Here is a 21,210-nt window from a genome sequence, read left to right as displayed (position 1 = left end):
CTCAATCATCAGCAAAGTGATGGAAGGTGTGGTCGACAGTGCTATCAAGCGGCACTTACCAATAACCTGCTCACCGATGCTCAGTTTGGGTTCTACCAGGACCACTCTGCTCCAGACCTCATTACAGCCTTGGTCCAAACATGGACAAAAGAGCTGAATTCCAGAGGTGAGGTGAGAGTGACTGCCCTTGACATCAAGACAGCATTTGACCGAGTGTGGCACCAAGGAGCCATCGTAAAATTGAAGTCAATGGGAATCAGGGGGAAAACTCTCCAGTGGCTGGAGTCATACCTAGCGCAAAGGAAGATGGTATTGGTTGTTGGAGGCCAATCATCTCAACCCCAGAACATTGCTGCAGGAGTTCTTCAGGGCAGTGTCCGAGGCCCATCCATCTTCAGCTGCTTCATCAATGACCTTCCCTCCATCACAAGGTCAGCAATGGGGATGTTCGCTGATGATTGCACAGTGTTCAGTTCCATTCGCAACCCCTTGGATAATGAAGCAGTCCGAGCCCGCATGCAGCAAGATCTGGACAACATCCAGGCTTGGGCTGATAAGTGGCAAGTAACATTCGCGCCAGATAAGTGCCAGGCAATGACCATCTCCAACAATGTGGAGATGCCGGTGATGGACTGGGGTTGACAATTGTAAACAATTTTACAACACCAAGTTATAGTCCAGCAATTTTATTTTAAATTCACAAGCTTTCGGAGATTTTCTCCTTCCTCAGGCAAAAAGGAGCTCTTGAAACATTTGCCTGAGGAAGGAGAAAATCTCCGAAAGCTTGTGAATTTAAAATAAAATTGCTGGACTATAACTTGGTGTTGTAAAATTGTTTACAATCTCCAACAAGAGAGAGAGTCTAACCACCTCCCCATGACATTCAACAGCATTACCATCACCGAATCCCCCACCATCAACATCCTGGGGGTCACCATTGACCAGAAACTTAACTGGACCAGCCATATAAATACTGTGGCTACAAGAGCAGGTCAGAGGCTGGGTATTCTGCGGCGAGTGACTCCCCAAAGCCTTTCCACCATCTACAAAGCACAAGTCAGGAGTGTGATGGAATACTCTCCACTTGTCTGGATGAGTGCAGCTCTAACAACACTCAAGAAGCTCGACACCATCCAAGATAAAGCAGCCCGCTTGATTGGCACCCCATCCACCACCCTAAACATTCACTCCCTTCACCACCGGCATACCGTGGCTGCAGTGTGTACCATCCACAGGATGCACTGCAGCAACTCGCCAAGGCTTCTTCGGCAGCACCTCCCAAACCCGCGACCTCTACCACCTAGAAGGACAAGAGCAGCAGGCACATGGGAACAACACCACCTGCACGTTCCCCTCCAAGTCACACACCATCCCGACTTGGAAATATATCGCCGTTCCTTCATCGTCGCTGGGTCAAAATCCTGGAACTCCCTTCCTAACAGCACTGTGGGAGAACCTTCACCACACGGACTGCAGCGGTTCAAGAAGGCGGCTCACCACCACCTTCTCAAGGGTAATTCGGGATGGGCAGTAAATGCTGGCCTCGCCAGCGACGCCCACATCCCATGAACGAATAATAAAAAAAAATGTGGTCACGTGGACCCTTTTGCTTGGGGTCATTCAACTGGACCAACATTTTTCAGAGCCTATGAATGCCAGATTTTAATTAACCTGACAAAGAACAAACGTTTCATTCGATACTTCCCTTCTTTCTGCTTTGGTGTCAAAAGCATGATGAGGAAGACAGGTTTCAGATATTGGGTCAGTTTAATGCTCTTGCTGGGATGTTGGCCTTTATTTATCCAAGAACTGCACAATATGGATCAGTCTGTTGGTCTGAAAGCTTGGGTCAGGCCCAGTTCAAGCTGGCACCATGGTTTACTTGGAAACGTCTGATGAAACTAGGGTGTATGAATCCTTTATGCAACCTGGATTTTCCAGCATGCAAGGATTAAAGCTTTGCTGCTTCCACAATGCCCTTAGTTTTCCTACAAATGACTGGGTCAAAATCTTCTTTCTGAGATGGTCCTAATTGGAATGGGTACAATTTATAGCCTTGCCCCCTCCAGTTGTCGTGTATAATACATTTGAAACCTTTTGTCGTAACTGTAGATCTTTTTCCTATTTTCTGGATAGAACTGCCACAGTCATGCGGCACTAATGGTATTGCTACATTATTCACACTGCAACCTTAGTATCAGCACGTAGTGAGCTTGCTTCACGCCGACACTGGGAAGTTGTAGCCTAAATCTGGAGTGAGGGCTCGGCCTTTGCCCATGTTTTAGAAGGTGGTTTTTGTGAATCACTTTCTGAACAACAACTTGCATTTATATAGCTCCTTTAACATAGTAAAACGTCCCAAGGTGCTTCATAGTAGCGTTATCAAACAAAATTTGACACTGAGCCACGTAAGGAGGTATTAGGTCAGGTGACCAAAAGTTTGGTTAAAGAGGTAGGTTTTAAAGAGCATCTTAAAGGAGGAGAGAGAGAGGTGGAGAGGCTTAGGGAGGGAATTCCAGAGCTTAGGGACTAAGCAGCTGAAGGTATGGCAGTCAGTGGTGGAGCGATTAAAATCGGGGATGCGCAAGAGGCAAGAATTGGAGGAGCGCAGAGATCTCGGAGGGTTGTAGGGCTGGAGGAGGTTACAGAGATAGGGAGGGGCGAGGCCATGGAGGAATTTGAAAACAAGGATGAGAATTTTAAAATCAAGGCCTTCCCGGACCGGGAGCCGATGTCGGTCAGCGAGCACAGGGGTGATGGGAAAACGGGACTTGGTGCGAGTTGGGATACAGGCAGCAGAGTTTTGCACGAGTTCAAGTTTAGGTTGAAGATGGGAGGCCAGCCAGGAGAGCATTGGAATAGTCCAGTCTAGAGGTAACAAAGGCATGGATGAGGGTTTCAGCAGGAAATGAGCTGAGGCAGGGGCGGAGATGGGCGATGTTGTGGAGGTGGAAGTAGGTGATCTTGGTGATGGAGCGGATATGTGGTCGGAAGCTCATCTCAGGGTCAGATTGGATGCCAAGGTTGCAAACGGTCTGGTTCAGCCTCAAGATACTGGCCAGAGAGAGTGATGGAGTCGGTGGCTCGGGAACGGAGTTTGCGGTGGGGACCAAAGACAATGGCTTTGGTCTTCACAATATTTAGTTGGAGGAAATTTTTGCTCATCCAGTACTGGATGTTGAACAAGCAGTGTGACAAATGAGGGACAGTGGAGGGGTCGAGGGAGATGGCTGTGAGGTAGAGCTGGGTGTCTTTAGCGTACATGTGCATTTTCAGATGATGTCGCCAAGGGCAGCACGTAGATGAGAAATAGGAGGGGGGCCAAGGATAGATCCTTGGTGGACTCCAGAGGTAATGGTGTGGGAGCAGGAAGAGAAGCCACAGCAGGTGATTCTCTGGCTGCAACTGGATAGATAAGAATGGTGCCAGGCGAGCGCAGTCCCACCCAGCTGGAGGACGGAGGAGAGGCATTGGAGGAGGATGGTGTGGTCAACCGTGTCATCGGCTGCAGACACAGGTCGAGAAAGGTGAGATGGGATAGTTTACCATCGTCAGTGTCACCTAGGATGTCATTTGTGAATGTGCTGTTCCTGGTGGAATTTAAGCTCCCACTGAAAGGAAAAAAAGACTTGCATTTAAGCAGCACCTTTCACGACCTCGGGATGTCCCAAAGCGCTTTACAAACAATGAAGTACTTTAGAGGTGTCGTCACTGTTGTAATGTAGAAATACTGTACTTTTTTTTTCTTTTCAAAATTATTGCATCTCTTCCCACACCCCTGTTTTTTCAGTTGTGTTGTTCTCTGCCCGACAACTGCCTTTGACTGAGAAAGCAGCATAATCTAGATGGCAAATTCTTGATGCAATAATAAACAAAATACCGCCGATGCGGATAAATCTGAAATAAAAGCAGCAATGGGTGGAAACACTCGCAGGTCAGACAGCATCTGTGATGAGAGAACCCTGAATAAAGGTAATCGACCTGAAGCATTAACCCGACGTTCCTGTCTTCACAGATGCTGCCCGACCTGCTCAGTGTTTCCAGCACCTTCTGTTATTGTGGCAGATTCGTCCATGTGCAGTGAGCGAGTGGTTATGGTCTTTTTCCTCTTTCCACTTGCTGCAGGAGTTCCTCAGGGCAGTGTCCGAGGCCCAACCATCTTCAGCTGCTTCATCAATGACCTTCCCTCCTTCCCTAAGGTCAGAAATGGGGATGTTCGCTGATGATTGCACAGTGTTCAGTTCCATTCGCAGCCCCTCAGATGATGAAGCAGTCCGTGCCCGCATGCAGCAAGACCTGGACAACATCCAGGCTTGGGCTGATAAGTGGCAAGTAACATTTGCGCCAGACAAGTGCCAGGCAATGACCATCTCCAGCTAGAGAGAGTCCAACCACCTCCCCTTGAAATTCAATGGCATTACCATCGCCAAATCCCCCACCATCAATATCCTGGGGGTCACCATTGACCAGCCACATAAATACTGTGGCTACAAGAGCAGGTCAGAGGCTGGGTATTCTGTGGCGAGTGACTCACTTCCTGACTCCCCAAAGCCTTTCCACCATCTACAAGGCACAAGTCAGGAGCGTGATGGAATACTCTTCACTTGCCTGGATGAGTACAGCTCCAACAACACTCAAGAAGTTCAACACCATCCAGGACAAAGCAGCCCGCTTGATTGGCACTCCATCCACCACCCTAAACATTCACTCCCTTCACCACTGGCACACTGTGGCTGCAGTGTGTACCATCCACAGGATGCACTGCAGTAACTCACCAAGGCTTCTTTGACAGCACCTCCCAAACCCGCGACCTCTACCACCTAGAAGGACAAGGGCAGCAGGCACATGGGAACAACACCACCTGCACATTCCCCTCCAAGTCACACACCATCCCGACTTGGAAATATATCGCCGTTCCTTCATCGTCGCTGGGTCAAAATCCTGGAACGCCCTACCTAACAGCACAGTGGGAGAATCTTCACCACACGGACTGCAGCGGTTCAAGAAGACGGCTCACCACCTCGAGAGCAATTCGGGATGGGCAATAAATGCCGGCCTCGCCAGCGACGCCCACATCCCATGAACGAATATAAAAGAAAAACTTTTTCCAAGGTGGGGGTGTAATGTTGCTACTTTGAGACTCTCCAATACCTGCACAGGTGTGAAGTGAGGAAAATGCTCCCAACTTGAACAGATTTAAGTGACAGCCCTGGAGTTTAAGACAACTTTGTCCATCTGCTTGAGAAGCTGGTCCTGTGCCCACTGAAGATATTTTATTACTGATACTGCCGTTGACACACAAACTCCAGCATCTAGACCTGATTCATTTGCTCCTCAATGTCCCTCCCTCCCCACGGGTGTTGGAGGCGGTGCAAGGTTTGGAATGCTTACTGCTGGCTTTTCAATTGACCCAATAGGGGTGATTTTGTGTTTGTAAAGTGGGAGGGCTGAACATCATGAGCATCACTTGGTGTCTCAGCATCAACACAGTGTCTAAAGGTACCTGATCAGTCCATTTTATTCCATGTGTTGAAAATAAGTGAAGTGCATTAAATGTTGCAAAAAGAAAAAAAACGAATGAACATGCATTTATAAGGCACTTTATCAGTTGCATATGGTGACACCACTATTTCCGGCCAGAGTGGAGATGATTGGGAAATTCCCCCGTCAATCACGCCTGGAGTGACTGGGATTGATTTTAGGCTCGAGTTCCGTTGGTTGCAGCTTGTAGAGACTCTTTTTAAATAGACTGTAAATAAACTTTGCTTTTCTGTTTACTGTAAAATTCACTGTTTGGCTGTAAGCCCCGCCCCACCTCCAATCCATTGGCTGACACAGTGGTGTCAATCGACACGCCACACTTTATCACCCCTCAGAAGCTCCTCAAAAGTGCTTCACATATGATTGATTACATTGTGCAGTTACTGTTATGTGGGTATAGGCAGCCAATTGTGTCGAGTAAGGTCTCTCAGAGAGCAATGAGATGAATGACCAGTTGATCAGTACAGCACCGAAATGTCAGTCTAGGTAATGTGTCAAAATTCCTGCAGCGGGTTTTGAAAACGCACAACCTGCGTTGAGTGAGAACGCTATCAACTGAGCCAAGCAGATACTTGAAAAACAAAAGCTGGTGAATTGGTTACTGGGTTTGCGGGATGCACTGTTGATGTCTTTGCTGATCTGTGAATCGTGGTGCAAGATGCTAAAGTGAGAGCAGAATCCGAGACTTGTAAAGGTCGTGCTGCTGCCAAGTTGCTTTGGCTATGTGGCCCTGGCTTGACACTATCGAGATCGAGGTGCAAGTTCCGAGTTCTCTGCGCTCCTCCAATCCTGGCCTCTTGCGCATCCCCGATTTTCGTCACTCCACCATTGGCGGCCGTGCCTTCAGCAACCTAGGCCCGAAGCTCTGGAATTCATTCCCTAAGCCTCCTTGCCCTCTCCTCCTTTAAGATGCTCCTTAAAACCTACCTCTTTGACCAAGCTTTTGGTTACCTGTCCTGACAACTCCTTATGTGGCTCGGTGTCAAATTTTGTTTGGTAACGCTCCTGTGAAGTGCCTTGGGACGTTTTACTACGTCAAAGGTGCTGTATAAATACAAGTTGAAGTTGTTCTGCTCCCAAATTGAAACTGATAAGACACATTCACAGTAGTGTTTTATTCAAGTCTTGAAGACTCATCCATGAATATAGAGCCCAATCTATTTATCATTGGAGCAGAGGCAATGACTTGTCTGTTAGATTGGTATATGCACAAAACTTCTTTTGCAGACTTTTTACAAATCACCACCTCCATCTGTGTGTTACAAGAGGGCAACTTTGATGTTACTGTTTTGGCCGACTGATGATTCTTCTACTGACTAACCCTTCGGTTTGCTTGGCCCTCTGTGCTAATAATTCTACGTCCTGAGCTTCCAGCCTTTTGTCCGCTTGTCAAATTAGTGGGAATGAGGTCCATAAATTCTTTTGAAAATGCTCTTTTTGTAAGCGCTGACTTGTCGCACCCAATCCCTGGCAAAATCGTGGCTGCGATGTTGTGACTATACATTGAGGTTTCTCGTATATCTCACGTACTGCTACTAAATCCCCGTCCGTCAGCTCAGCAGCGACGATGGGGCCGAATGACTTCTCTTCACTGTTGTCGGTTCTAAACTAGCCCTGGCGCTTCAGTCATCTGTAATCCCTTTTCTGTGACATTGGGACATTGTCTGACCAGCACTTCCTCGGTCTTCCTCGGCTTCTTGTTCCATGTACCTCTGTGTGCATGGCCACGAAAGGTATTCTGGCTGTTTCCGTTATTGAAACGAGACCAAACCATTGCTGTCATCTTTCTTGGATCTTCTGTATCAGCGCTGTTTCTTGTCCAAGCCATTTTCTTATTATATCATTCTTTGCATCCTGGATAATACAACAGCTTACATTTAAATAGTGCCTTTAACGTAGCAAAACATACCAAGGCGCTTCACGGGACTGTCATCAAACAAAATTTAACACCGAGCCATATAAGGAGATATTCGGCCAGGTGACCAAAAGTTTGGTCAAAGAGGTAGGTTTTAAGGAGAATCTTAAAGGAGAGGGAGAGGTTTAGGGATGGAATCCCAGAGCTTAGGGCCTAGATAGCTGAAGGCACGGCTGCCAATGGTGGAGCGATTAATATTGGGGTTGTCCAAGAGGCCATAATTAGAGGAAGGCAGAGATCTCTGATGTTGTAGGGTTGGAGGAGGTTATAAAGATAGGGAGGGGCGAGGCCATGGAAGGATTTGAAAACAAGGATGAGAATTTTAAAATCGAGGCGTTGCTGGACCGGGAGCCAATGTAGGTCGGCGAGCACAGGGGTGATGGACGAACGGGACTTTGTGCAAATTAGAATACGGGCAGCAGAGTTTTGAAGTTTATGAAGGGTGGGAGATGGGAGGATGGTCAAGAGAGCATTGGAATAGTCGAGTCTAGAGGTAACAAAGGCATGGATGAGGGTTTCAGCAGCAGATGAGCCGAGGCGGGGGCGGAGACAGGCGATGTTACGGAGGTGGAAGTAGGCGGTCTTGGTGATGGAGCGGATATGTGGTTGGAAGCTCATCTCAGGGTCAAATAGGACACCAAGGTTGCGAACAGTCTTGTTCAGCTCAGACAGTGGCCAAGGAGAGGGATGGAGTCGGTGGCTAGGGAATGGAGTTTGTGGCGGGGACCGAAAACAATGGCTTCGGTCTTCCCAATATTTAGTTGGAAGAAATTTCTGTTCATCCAGTACTGGATGCCGGACAAGCAGCTTGACAAATCAGAGGCAGCGGTGGGATCGAGAGAGGTGGTAGTGGTGAGGTAGAGCTGGGTGTCGTCAGCGTACATGTGGAACCTGACCTATTTTCAGATGATGTCACTGAGGGGGCAGCGTGCAGATGAGAAATAGGGGGCCAAGGATAGATCCTTGGGGAACTCCGGAGTTAACGGTGCAGGAGCGGGAAGAGAAGCTGGCGATTCTCTGGCTACGACTGGATAGATAAGAATGGAACCAGGCGAGGGCAGTCCCACCCAGTTGGACGACGGAGCAGGGGCATTGGAGGAGGATGGCGTGGTCAACAGTCAGTGTCATTTGTGACTTTGATAAGGGCAGTGGTGGCAGGTGCGGAATCCTGATTGGAGGGGTTCCCAGTGTTCCTCTCAACCGACTCATCTCTACCGTTAGTATCTTTTGCTCATCAACTTTTCTCATGTTCCAACACTCAGATTTGTATAAGAATATGGGGATAACCATCGCTTCATAAACTCATACCTTCGTTTTTACTGATATGTCTTTGGCCTTCCATATCCTGCTTAATCTCCCAAAAACAGCAGAAGCAAATGGTCTGTGGAATTTGCTGCCCCAGGAAGCTACATCATTGAATAAATTTAAAACAGAAATAGACAGTTTCCTAGAAGTAAAGGGAATTGGGGGTTACGGGGAGCGGGCAGGGAATTGGACATGAATTTAGATTTGAGGTTAGGATCAGATCAGCCATGATCTTATTGAATGGCGGAGCAGGCTCGAGGGGCCGATTGGCCTACTCCTGCTCCTGTTTCTTATGTCCTTATGTTTTGATGTCCTCTTCAATACTCCCTTTCTCTCTCTGCCCCTGACTCACCCAGGTGTGCTTTTCACAAAAGCAAAATACATGCAGATGCCGGAAATCTGAAATGAAAATAGGAAATGCTGGAAACACTCAGCAGGCCAGGCAGCATCAAACTTTTCCACCTGTTCAACTGCATCCCCTCCGACTGCCACCTGTATCCCATACAGTGCGATAACTAAATAAGCCGAAGAGACCAGAAAGTTTGTGCTTTGTTGCTGATTGTGGCCAGGACGGCAGATGTGGGTTTGGTCTTGATGGCCTTGAGCTGGAGAGGTGAAAAATAAGCTGGCTCGTGCTCTTGAGCACTATCTAGTGACCCTTGCTGAAAAGTGCACAGGTGTAGATGTCAAGTGAGGACAAAATTGGGCTTGGTTGTGATGCCTTCCATGCTTGAATAGCCTGCTAGGCTCAAACCTAAAAGAGTTGCTACTTATGTGAGGGACTGAAGGACAGTTTACAGCTATGGAACCATAGCCCAATCTGACCTGGGGCGGGGGGGGGGGGTGGGTGGAAGGGGGTTGCATAATTGGTGGTAAATAATTTTGATTTATATTTTTTCTGTTCCAAAAAATAAGGAATAAAATCATGAAATACTTTTTGTGCAGCATTTATGTATTTTGAAGTGCACCATCGCCCTCTGGTGGAAGCAAACCAGCATTGCTGCCAATATAACTCGTACAAACATGGTGGTTTGCTCACTTCACTAACCCAGTATTTCAGCATATCTTTTACATGATGGTCAATGTTATCACCAGCATTGGAGTAAAATAATATAATGGGCATGAGAAATGTTTGTACTATGTTCACTTATATACTCAGCGGTACATTTATTGGTTCCTGGTGGTGGGAGAAATTTTGAAGGGGATGAATTCAAAAATATATACAGTGCATTGGCCTAAGTTCTCTCTCTATCCCTTTCCCTCCAGTTGTGCATTGGTGCCAAAATGCTAATTATGCCCGATGACAACGGAGATTGGGTTAAAACTGCTGAAAGGGTGACTTTACTGTTTTTGTAGAACTGTTTCATGGGTGTTCCTGGGTTTTTTTTTTCCCCCCTTTTTGGTGATGGATAAAAACTTATCTGTTTCTCTTTCTATTTACTTCCAACCTATAGACTTTTAAGAAGTTGATTCCTGATGAGGTAAGCATCTTGCATGTTTTTTTTTATGCTGCTCAGTGCTGTACTTTCATGTTTTTGTAACTCGTAAATTACTCTTGTATTAAGCACTGTTTTATGCAGACTTGATCTGTTATTGTTTGCTTCGGTGATCAGCTGCAGATAAATACTGTAAAGCCCATTATTGTGAAGTGCAAGACTCTTATTATTTACATATGGATTTTCTAATCTAAACGTTCAGTGAAGATGTTAGTTTCTATATTTCTTTGTATATAAACTAGTTAATCTCTCATTGCACACAGGTAGTTAAGACCATGTGCTGTTTTCAGGTCAAACAGGGTTAGAGAGTGTGTGGGAAGTTGGAACAAGAGGAGTGGGAGGGGAGGTTTATGGGGAAGGGGCTCAGAAGGCTCCATTTCTGCGTCTAATATATACCAACTCGGCATGAGCAACACCATATGTGATTCCCTACTTTTATTAATACAAATTGAGGAACTGTTGCTATTGTCAGCAACTGGTCACTTCCTTCAAATGGTCAGTGTTCATCAGATTTCACCCCTATACGGTGCATCCTGCATGAGCAGAATGTTGGTCGGTTTCTACAGCTTGTTGATGAATATCATTGCACCGCTGGAGTCTCTGGTCTGGAATCACCACTCATCCCTTTAAGGGACAGACCCTGGCTAGCTCTGGCAAATTTAATCCACCTACAAGGTTATTCCAGGCGTCTGTGTGACTTGATATTATAAAATATTCTCCTAAACCGTGCCTGTTATTATTGGTCAGGTAATGACCACAAATCATCTGAAACACTTAGTGGAGTTATTGTGGTTAATGTGGTTGGAACTGCCTTAACTAGAAGTATTGGACCTAGCATCATCTCTGGTGTTGGCAGGTTATCGGTGTCACAGATCCATAATTACAGAATCTTAACACATGGCATATCTTTTGATATCTTAATGTTTCAACGACAGTCAATCTGAACGTCAGTAGACAGGACGGGAGAATTTTAGTGCTGTTCATTCAGTCTTTTGGCATTATAGAGGAAGAAATTTCATTACACATTCCCACTTTATCTTGTCAAGCTCAGGCATGAGATCTGGGAGGGCATGTGATCCGGGATCATTTTATTTGGCATGTTAGTTTTCTTTCACAGGAGCAAAAGGCAGCCAGTAAAGAGAAGGAATAACAGTTACATTTATTTATTTTTCTTAATTGTCCAACAGCTATTAAAATCGCAATGAATGGGACCACACGTTTTAAAAATTGAATTTTCAGTGCCAGAGAGGTTGTTTGGCTGTCATTAAGACTTACCACACTGTTAAACCTTAGTTTGGACCTGATATAACTAAAAAGGTACCTGTTTTGTGGCAAGACTAGTTCATTTCCAGCTGGGAAATGCAGCAAGTTGGCGCTGGTCCATTGATTGCAGTCACAAGGTTCCTTTAACACGAAGCTGACAGATCACCTGTGAACATGTGCTTTCTGGCATGCGTTGCTCAATATAGGCCTGAGCTGGGCAGGTTGAACTGGACCACGATATATTGGGTTGGGGGTACTCGAGGACGGAGACGTTCGGGAGAGCTGGGTCAGGCCATAATACGGGAAAGTTACGGCAATTGGAGGCTGGGATATTTAAGTTTGACTTCTTTCAGGTTTTTTTGTGCATTTACTGTTTTATAAATGTTGTTTTTATGGGTGCATCGTTGGCAGGGTAAAGATCTGTCATGCTTCACATTTTCTTTTGCTTGATTGTGATTGTGTAGAATTATTTTTTGAGGAAGGCAATTGGGGAAAGAGGTTTGTATAGTGTGATTGTTTCTTATGTTATTGAACTTTGTTATTCACCAATTAGAAAAGATAAAAACAAACTTAACCAATGAGGAAGAAGCAAAGTGATGCACAGATCTGCTGCTGATGACTCCGACAGACACCGATTTTACTGTAAAGATGTACTTGTGAAAAGGCTAAGGAGGAACTATGTCTAATTTTTTTTTTTACCGACCCTGTCTTGCAGCTGGAACGATTCACCAGTATAAGGAAGAAGGAGAAGGAGAAGCCGTATGTTCACGCGAGACATTCTTCGACAACAGTTTACGAAGCCCATTCCTCGGCACTGTTCTCGCTGTCTGATAAAGAGGTGCTGGACCTATTTGAGCAGATGTTGGTAGGTGCTTTGCTCCTCAGCCTTGCACAACTTAAAATTGGATGGATCAAAATGCCGGAAATTTGAAATAAAAGGTTAAAATACTGGAAATGCGCAGCAGGTCCGTCAGCACGTGAGGAGAGAAAAGACAGGTTGACACTTGAGGTAGAGGCGGATAGTTTCAACAAAGGGTCTCCACCTGAAACATTAACCTGCCTTTTCTCTCCTTGGATATTGTGGTGTGTTTGGGGAGGGAGCTAACCGTGGTTTCCTGGAGTTTCCTTAATTGCCATGTGGAATCCCAGATTTTTTTTTTCCCCCTTGAAATTGGTTACTTTTTGTTTCCTTCTTTTTGTTGTTTACCCTGGGAGTTGATGGGATTTTGGGAGGGATTGATGCATGAGGTTGTACTATCTAGTAGATAGGGTGAGCATTAATGGAACTGATGGTATTTTTCTATCCTTTTCATATGTTCATATTTTATATAAAATTGCAGGGGCTCCCTTTTAATAAGATGAGATCTGAATTTATATTGCAAGAAAAGTTAAGCTACAAATGACCAGAGTTGTACAATTCAGCTTCTACTCAATTTGAAGCAAACCAATTTGAAAGCCTTGGATGGCTCAGTGGGTAAAGGGGCCACCCAGTGCGCAATGGAGCCACACAGATCCTCGGTCCCGTCCCTGATTGGGGTCTGGCAAGGGCAGGATCGAGCTCTGAAGTGATGCTCCCACTCCCAAAGTCACTCGCTGTCCAGGTTCACACGAGCGATGAACGCTGGGGCAAGATGCTGGTGGGCAGGTGGCCCTGTAGAACTGTACCCCACGGTGAGTCTGAAACTTCAGGAGATGAGGACAGAAATTGGAAAAACAAAAGTCTTTTTTTTTTGCTGAGTAGAATGAATACGTTCCTTTTATTCCCCCCACTTGTATTTCTTCAGGCCTGCAACACTACAGTGGAGCAGGGAGGGCTTTATGGATGTGGGTTGTTGGGAGAAACAGTTTGGTATATCAATAACCCCAACCGCTAATTTCCATTTCAGAAGTAATTTGCGTTGTTTATTCTTTATCTTTTAATAGCTTGACATGAATTTGAATGAAGAAAAACAACAACCATTGAGAAACAAAGATATAATGATAAAAAGAGAAATGGTTTCACAGTATCTACATACCTCCAAAGCAGTAAGTACTGTACTACTCCTAGCCGATATTGAACCTACAAGAGGTTCTGTGGATTCTAATTTCAAGACTTATGGGTCCATGCCATAACTTCCTTAAGATGCACTTTGGGAGCCTGTTTTTTGCACAGTGTAATGTATTCAAACTTTTTTCACAGATCTATTTCAGTTGTGGAGGCAATAAACCAGTGATTTATTTGCATTTCACGGGGATGCCCCCACATAACTTAACTTAGTGCAACATCACTGTATGGACATATTAGTCCCCAACACAAATTGACATTTAATTGCTGAGTTAAAGGTCTTGTTGCTGTGACTTCTACCATGACAGTCATAATTGATTGACGTCTGCCTGAAGATCAACAACATACATTTATATAACATCTTCAACGCAGAAAACATCTCGCGGTGCTTCATAGATCAAACAAAAATGGACCTCGAGCCAAAGCAGGCAATATTGGGAGGTGGGGGGGAACCAAAAGCTTGGTCAAAGAAGTGGGTTTCAGGAAGGATCTTAAGCGTGGAGGGGGTGTTGGAGGTTTAGGAAATGACCGTCAGAATTTGGGGCCTAGATGGCCGAAGGCACGGTTGCCAATGGTGAGGCCGGTGTGGAGGTGAAACATAAAAGGCCGGAGTCAGAGGGATGAGGGGTTCTGGGGAGGGGTTGTAGGGCTGGAGGAAGTTAGATATTGCAGTCGGTGAGGTCATCAAGCGATTTAAACACGAGGATGAGAATTTTAAATCGGGGGGATTGGGAGGTCAGCGAGGACAGCAGTGATGGGTGAGTGGGAGTTGGTGCGGGATGGGATACGGGTAGCAGAGTTTTGGGTGGAGCTAGAGATAGTCCAAGCCCTCAAGTAAGTTTAATCATTTTTGAACCCAGCCCCGTTAAGTACCATAGTAAAAGCCAGGGATACCTAAACGAGCAGCTTAGATGGTTAAATTATGAGGACAGGTTGCATAAACTTGGCTTTTATTCCCTTGAGTGTAGAAGATTGAGGGGTAATCTGATTGAGGTATTTAAAATATTAAAAGGACTTAATAGGGTGGATGCAGAGAAACTATTTCCTCTGGTGGGAGAAACCATGAACGAGGGGACCATAATCTTAAAAATAGAGCTCGGCCATTTTTGGAGGGAATTCAGGAAGCGCTTTTTCATAGAAAAGGTAGTAGAAATCTGGAACTCTCTCCACTCCACCCCCCACCCCCCCAAAAAAAATGCTATGGATGCTGGGTCAATTGGAGCTTTCAGATTGATTTTTGTTGGGTGAGGGTATCAGGATATGGGTCAAGGGCGGGTAAATGGAGTTGAGGTACAGATCAGCCCTGATCTAATTGGATGGCGGAGCAGGCTCAAGGGGCTGAATGGCCTCCTCCCGTCCCTATGAGTAAGTGGCTGATGTGTAATTCCAGCATAATAACCAAATTAGAAGCAGCATTAAATCCTTGTGTGTGTTAACATCTACCTCCCTCAGTTGTTCAACATGGGTGAAGTCTTTCTCACGTGGAATTTTTTTTTTCCCTTTTTAGGGGCAAAGTCAGAAGGAAAGTTCCAAATCGGCGTTGATGTACATCCAAGAATTGAAGTCGGGAGTACGAGAGAACCAGCTGCTAAGTTGTTTGGAGTCCTTAAGGGTTTCTCTTAACAATAACCCAGTCAGGTAATGGAAACGATAGGATTTCACCAGTGTGGATTACTAAATTTGAAAGCAATTTTGCGTAGTATCAGATCCAGTTCCAAGGTTGCATCTTTGATGATTGAGCTTAGTTGTCTAGAGAAAAAAAAAATGTGTGGCTATGCAGATCCTGGAAACCTGCATGAGGGTTCAATTAGAATTGCTTGATTTTAAAGTGCTTTGGAGAAATGGTTAGTCTCATTATGTGTGTTTCTCGTTCATTTCTTCACATATTTTGGAGAAGAGGTGGAATGAATATTCCATTATTAAACAAAACGACAGTATCTGCCTTCCAAGTAGAGCAAACTATGTTCGTACTTTTAACCAACCGTTCTGGTCTCCGTGCCATCCATTCATAAAAGCTAGTCACCTGCATGTTTCTAGGCACTGCACAATGCAGCAATATAATACATACCATTTCAATATAAGCTGGAGAGTGAGCCCAATATATTTGGTACCTATTCAATACTTGCTAATCTACTTTTCAGTAACATTTATAAAACAAATACAAAATATATTTTGTTCGTAAAAGGCTGTGAATCAAGATATTCTTCATTCCACTTTCACCACAAGGGTAGAACTACTGCCGTAGACATGCAGTGCAATACATGGTCTCCTACTACCATATTGTAAAAAACTCTTGACTGTTTGCCAGTTCATGTTTACCAGATTCTTTATACAGCACCTTTCACAACCTGAGGCTGTCCCAATGCATTTTGCAGCCAATTAAATACTTTTGACGTACAGTCACTGTTGTAATTTAGGGAAACGCAGCAGCCAATTTGCGCATGGCAAGGACGCACAAACACCAACGAGATAAATGAGCAGATAATCTGTTCTAGTGATGTTAGTTGAGGGTTGAATATTGGCCAGGACACTGCGGGAAAATTCCCCTGCTCTTCTTCGAAAATGCCATCCGATTGTTTACATCCACCTAAGAGGGCAGACGGAACCTTGGTTTATCGTCTCATCCGAAAGACGGCACCTCCGACAGTGCAGCACTCCCCCAGTACTGCACTGGAATGTTAATCTAGATTATGTGCTCAAGTCTCTGGAGTGGGCCTTGAACCCATAACCTTCTGACTCAGAGGTTAGAGTGCTACCACTGAGCCACGGCTGACAGCTTTTTAAGTCAAAGTATCTGACCTCCTCCACTGCTTAGATAGACATTAAGCTAAGCAAGCATTCTATTCGTTAATCTGGCCTCTTGGGTACTTGAATGTTTTCCTCTCGAGGTTTCCCAGGAGCATACGGTGCTGATTCTTGTTGGCACCACACAACCAATCTCTTTATATAAAAAAAATGTACTAGGCTGTTCTTTTCAGAACAAGCACGCAAAAGAAAGAAAAGCTGTGCTCTTTAGGTGATAAGGTAGTACCAGTGAGCAGTAGTCTGTTCCCTAGATGGCCAAATAAAGAACAGTAAAGGTGCCAAATCAAACATGAACATTGGCATATAACTGGGTAAGGAATAGGCGCGATGGGCCGATTGGCCGCCTTCTGTGCTGTATCATTATATGATTCTATGAGCAACAACAACTTGAATTTACATAGTGCCTTTAATGTTGTAAAGTGCCCCACGGCACATCAAAGGAGCATGATCAGACAAACAGTGATGCCAAGCCAAAGGAGGAGAAATTAGGACAGGTGACCAAAAGCTTGGTCCAAGATGTAGGCTTTAAGGATTGCATTAAAGGAGGAGAGAGAGGTGGAGAGGTTTAGGGGGGAAATCCGGAGCTTAGGGCCTAGACAGCTGAAGGCATGGCTGCCAATGGTGGGGTGAGGAGAATCGGGGATGCACAGGTTAGAATTGTACACTCAATGCAGATTCTATGCTCGATTTTGGTCTGCGGTCCAGTGCATCCTTCAGTACTGACTCGTGCAAGACATCACCAGCATCAAAAGAAGCTCGGTGCTTCCAAAGTTGTCTGCTTGTCTGCACTGACACCCTTTGAAAAGCTTCAAATGCTGTGCAAAATGCGGTGGCCTATTCACAATTTCTAGCGCTCACAGTCATGTTAAATGTTTGTTCCCTAAACACAATACGACAACTTGCCAAACCTGTTTTGAGTTCACAGAAGGAACCTGTAAGGAACAGTTACAGCGTGTTACTTGTATCATTCAGATCAAAATAGGCAAGAACAGTAAACGTAAGATATCCAGTGGCCTGTGTTTGGTTGTTGCTGAACATACATTGGTACCCATTGGTGTCATCGCAACACTGGCCTGATGCAGTTCTGAGGAGTTGATGCCTTCAGTCGACGCTGGGAATTCACTGGCATCTGATGACATTAAGCTGTCACGAGCAACAACTGATGCCGATCAAGCCTTGGCATTGGGTATCCTTCAGGTTGATAGTCCAAACAAAGAATAAGTATTCACCTGAGTGACATTGGGAAGCCGACTGCGCCGTAACCCAAGAAAGTATCTTCAAACAAGCCCTGCATTCTGCTCTCGGTTCCCATTGTGGTCGCAAACTGTATAGAATAAATCTGTTTGTGTTTTTTCTTTAAACAGTTGGGTGCAGAACTTTGGTGCAGAGGGACTAGTGATACTGTTGGATATATTGAAAGGGTTACAGGATGAGCAGCTGGATCCTTCAAGGTAAAGTAATCACAGTGCTTTATTTTTAGTGGCCATCTTTTCACAAATATGCTTGAGATTGTCTTTGCTAATGTGGCCTCCTTAAATCAAAAACAACAACAACTTGCATTTATATTGCACCTTTAACTTAGTAAGACAATCTGGGATAGCAGGACTGTCGTATGAAGAGAGATTGGGTCGACTAGGCTTGTATTCACCAGAGTTTAGAAGAATGAGAGGGGATCTCATTGAAACATATAAAATTCTGACAGGGCTAGACAGAATGGATGCAGGGAGGATGTTTCCCCTGGCTGGGGGGGGGTCCAGAACAAGGGGTCACATTCTCAGGATGCGGGGTAGGACATTTAGGACTGAGATGAGGAGAAATTTCTTCACTCAGTGGGTGGTGAACCTGTGGAATTCTCTACTACAGAAGGCTGTGGAGGCCAAATCACTGAATATATTTAAGAAGGAGCTGGATAGATTTCTAGACACAAAATGCATCATGGGGTATGGGGAGAAAGCGGGTATATGGTATTGAGATAGAGGATCAGCCATGATCATATTGAATGGTGGAGCAGGCTCGAAGGGCCGAATGGCCTGCTCCGATTTTCTCTGTTTCTATGTTTCCTAAGGTGCTTCACGAGAGCAGTAGCAAACAAAATGTGACACGGCGCCACATGAGATATTAGGACAGGTGAACAAAAGCTTGGTCAAAGGGATAGGTTTTAAGGAGCGTCTTAAAGGAGGAGAGAGAGGTAGAGGGGCGGGGAGGTTTAGGGAGGGAATTCCAGAGCTTAGGGCCAAGGCAGCTGAAGGCACAGCAACCAATGTTGGAGCAATTAAAATCGGGGATGCGCAAGAGGCCAGAATTGGAGGAGCGCAGCGATCTTGGAGGGTTGTAGGGCTGGAGGAGGTTACAGAGATAGGGAGGGGGCGAGGCCATGAAAGGATTTGAAAACAAGGATGAGAATATTAAAATTGAGGCGTTGCCGGACTGGGAGCCAATGTAAGTCAGCGAGCACAGGGGTGATGGGAGAACGGGACTTGGTGTGAGTTAGGATACGGGCAGCAGAGTTTCAGATGGGAGGCCGGCCAGGAGAGCATTGGATTGGTCAAGTCTAGAGGTAACAAAGGCATGGATGAGGGTTTCAACAGCAGATGAGCTGAGGCAGGGGTGGGGATGGGTGATGTTATGGAGATGGAAGTAGGCGGACTTGGTGATGGAGTGGATATGTGGTTGGAAGCTCATCTCCGGGTGAAATAGGACGCCATGGTTGCAAACGTTCTGGTTCAGCCTCAGACAGTGGCCAGGGAGAGGGATGGAGTCGGTGGCTAGGAAACAAAGTTTGTGGCGGGGACCAAAGACAATGGCTTCGGTCTTCCCAATATTTAGTTGGAGGAAATTTTTGCTCATCCAGTACTGGATATCGGACCAGCAGTGTGACAAATCAGACAGTGGAGGGGTCGAGAGAGGTGGTGGTGAGATAGAGATGGGTGTCGTACATGTGGCATCTGACGTGTTTTCGGATGTTGTCGCCGAGGGGCAGCATGTAGATGAGAAATAGGAGGAGGCCAAGGATAGATCCTTGGGGGACTCCAGAGGTAATGGTGTGGGAGCGGGAAAAGAAGCCATTGCAGGTGATTTTCTTGCCATGACTGGATAGATAAGAATGGTACCAGGTGAGTGCAGTCCCACCCAGCTGGACGTTGGAGGAAAGGCGTTGGAGGAGGATGGTATGATCAAATGTGTCATAGGCTGCAGACAGGCGAGAAGGACGAGGACGGATAGTTTACCATCGTTACAGCCGCATAGGATGTCATTTGTGACTTTGATAAGGGCCGTTTCAGTACTGTGGCAGGGGTGGAAACCTGATGGAGGGATTCAAATGTGAAGTTGTGGGAAAGATGGACACAGATTTGGGAGGCGACAATGCGTTCAAGGACTTTGAAAAGGAAAGGGAGGATGGAGATGGGGCGGTAGTTTGCAAGGACAGAGGGGTCAACTGTTTTTTTGAGGAGAGGACTGATGAGGGGGAGGAGGACAGTACCTGAGGAGAGGGAACCTTTAACAATATCGGTTAACGTGGGGGCCAGGAAGGGAAGTTGGGTGGTCAGCAATTTGGTGGGAATAGGGTCGAGGGAGCAGGAGGTGGGTCTCATGGTCAAGATGAGCTCGGAGAGGGCATGAGGGGAGATAGGAGAGAAACTAGAGAAAGATGCAAGTTCAGGGCTAGGGCAGGGGGGAACCGTAGGGGAAGTTTAGCTTGGTGGGCTAGGGGAGAGGGGGGAAGTGGCAGAGGCAGCTGAACAGATGGTCTCAATCTTAGTGACAAAGTAGTCCGTGAGCTCCTCCCACGTGGAGCAAATATCTGTATTTAAAAAAAAGTCATTAAATGGTCTGTATGTGTTCCTCAATTTCTTATAACTGACGCATTTTAAATCTTTTGACTTTTCCAGCTGGTTACCTTCTTCAGAAACTGTGGCCAAGAAAAATTGAAAATAATCTAAAGTAGGCCAAGGGGCTCCTCCGCTGGTTCACTTGGTAAAGACACTGAACTATACAGACTGGGATGGTTCCAAGTTTAGTCCCTGGTCTGTGTTGAGTTTGCTGATCTTGTGTTGAGATGCTACAGTTGGCATCAGCAACTCTTGGGTTGGGGAAGGATAAAAAAATCAACCAGGACACCTCTCCTTATACATATCCAGTGACCCATGCTAGAGATTGTGGATGTCAGCTGGGGACAATACTGAGCTCTGAGGAAGGGTCTTAAGGCCTGAAATGTGAACTGACACTTGTTTTCCCACAGATGCTGCCTTGAGTATTTGCAGCCTTTTCTGTTTTTGTTAACCAGTCACAAGATGAAAAAAAAACTCCCATTGGACGCAATGCCAGCTTGTTTTTAACACTGTACTAATATTACTTGCATTGTTCTCTTTTGCAGTGTGAACTACAGAATTCAACATGAAATTATTAGGTGCCTGAAAGCTTTTATGAACAACAAGGCAAGTGTTTTAATATTATTACAGAAAGAGCAATGTCGGATGGATTGGTGTTCGATCCACTGAGTAGAACTTCAGTTTTTTAAGACTCTGAAGTTTTTGTAGGTCCTCATTGACCATTTTCTCGTGCCTGTAAGCACCAAATATTATCACCTATAGAGTAACTTTGGAATGCAGCATTGGGACATTTTTTGCTTTGCAAAAGCATCAATGCTCAGAAGCTTCATTAGTCCTGTGGCTCATGTCAACTTTTTTGTTTCTCCTTGTAGAGTTCAGGTAATGTGCATCACTAAAGATAGCACACAAGGGGAAAAAAAAAATCAAAGCGGGTGGTATAAAGTCTCGGAGTGCTTTCTGCTCTCCTTCCTTCCTCCCCCCATCGTGATACATTACCTATTGGAAAATACC

General features: G+C 45.5%; 1 protein-coding gene across 1 annotated transcript in view; it reads left to right on the top strand.

Annotated features, from left to right (window-relative positions):
* The window catches only part of LOC137332311 (protein diaphanous homolog 1-like), a 347,604-nt gene that overhangs the window by 62,620 nt on the left and 263,774 nt on the right, over positions 1 to 21,210 (top strand). The window contains exons 2-7 of the mRNA XM_067996041.1: positions 10,216 to 10,242; positions 12,236 to 12,385; positions 13,444 to 13,545; positions 15,072 to 15,202; positions 17,734 to 17,820; positions 20,745 to 20,805. Coding sequence (XP_067852142.1) covers positions 10,216 to 10,242; positions 12,236 to 12,385; positions 13,444 to 13,545; positions 15,072 to 15,202; positions 17,734 to 17,820; positions 20,745 to 20,805 — 558 coding nt within the window. The remainder of the gene's footprint in view (positions 1 to 10,215; positions 10,243 to 12,235; positions 12,386 to 13,443; positions 13,546 to 15,071; positions 15,203 to 17,733; positions 17,821 to 20,744; positions 20,806 to 21,210) is intronic.

Source organism: Heptranchias perlo, chromosome 14 (genome assembly GCF_035084215.1).
Source record: "Heptranchias perlo isolate sHepPer1 chromosome 14, sHepPer1.hap1, whole genome shotgun sequence".
In the NCBI taxonomy this organism is placed as follows: Eukaryota; Metazoa; Chordata; class Chondrichthyes; order Hexanchiformes; family Hexanchidae; genus Heptranchias; species Heptranchias perlo.
The sequence above is the reverse complement of the archived record's forward strand: the minus strand, read 5'-3'. Positions and strand labels throughout refer to the sequence as shown.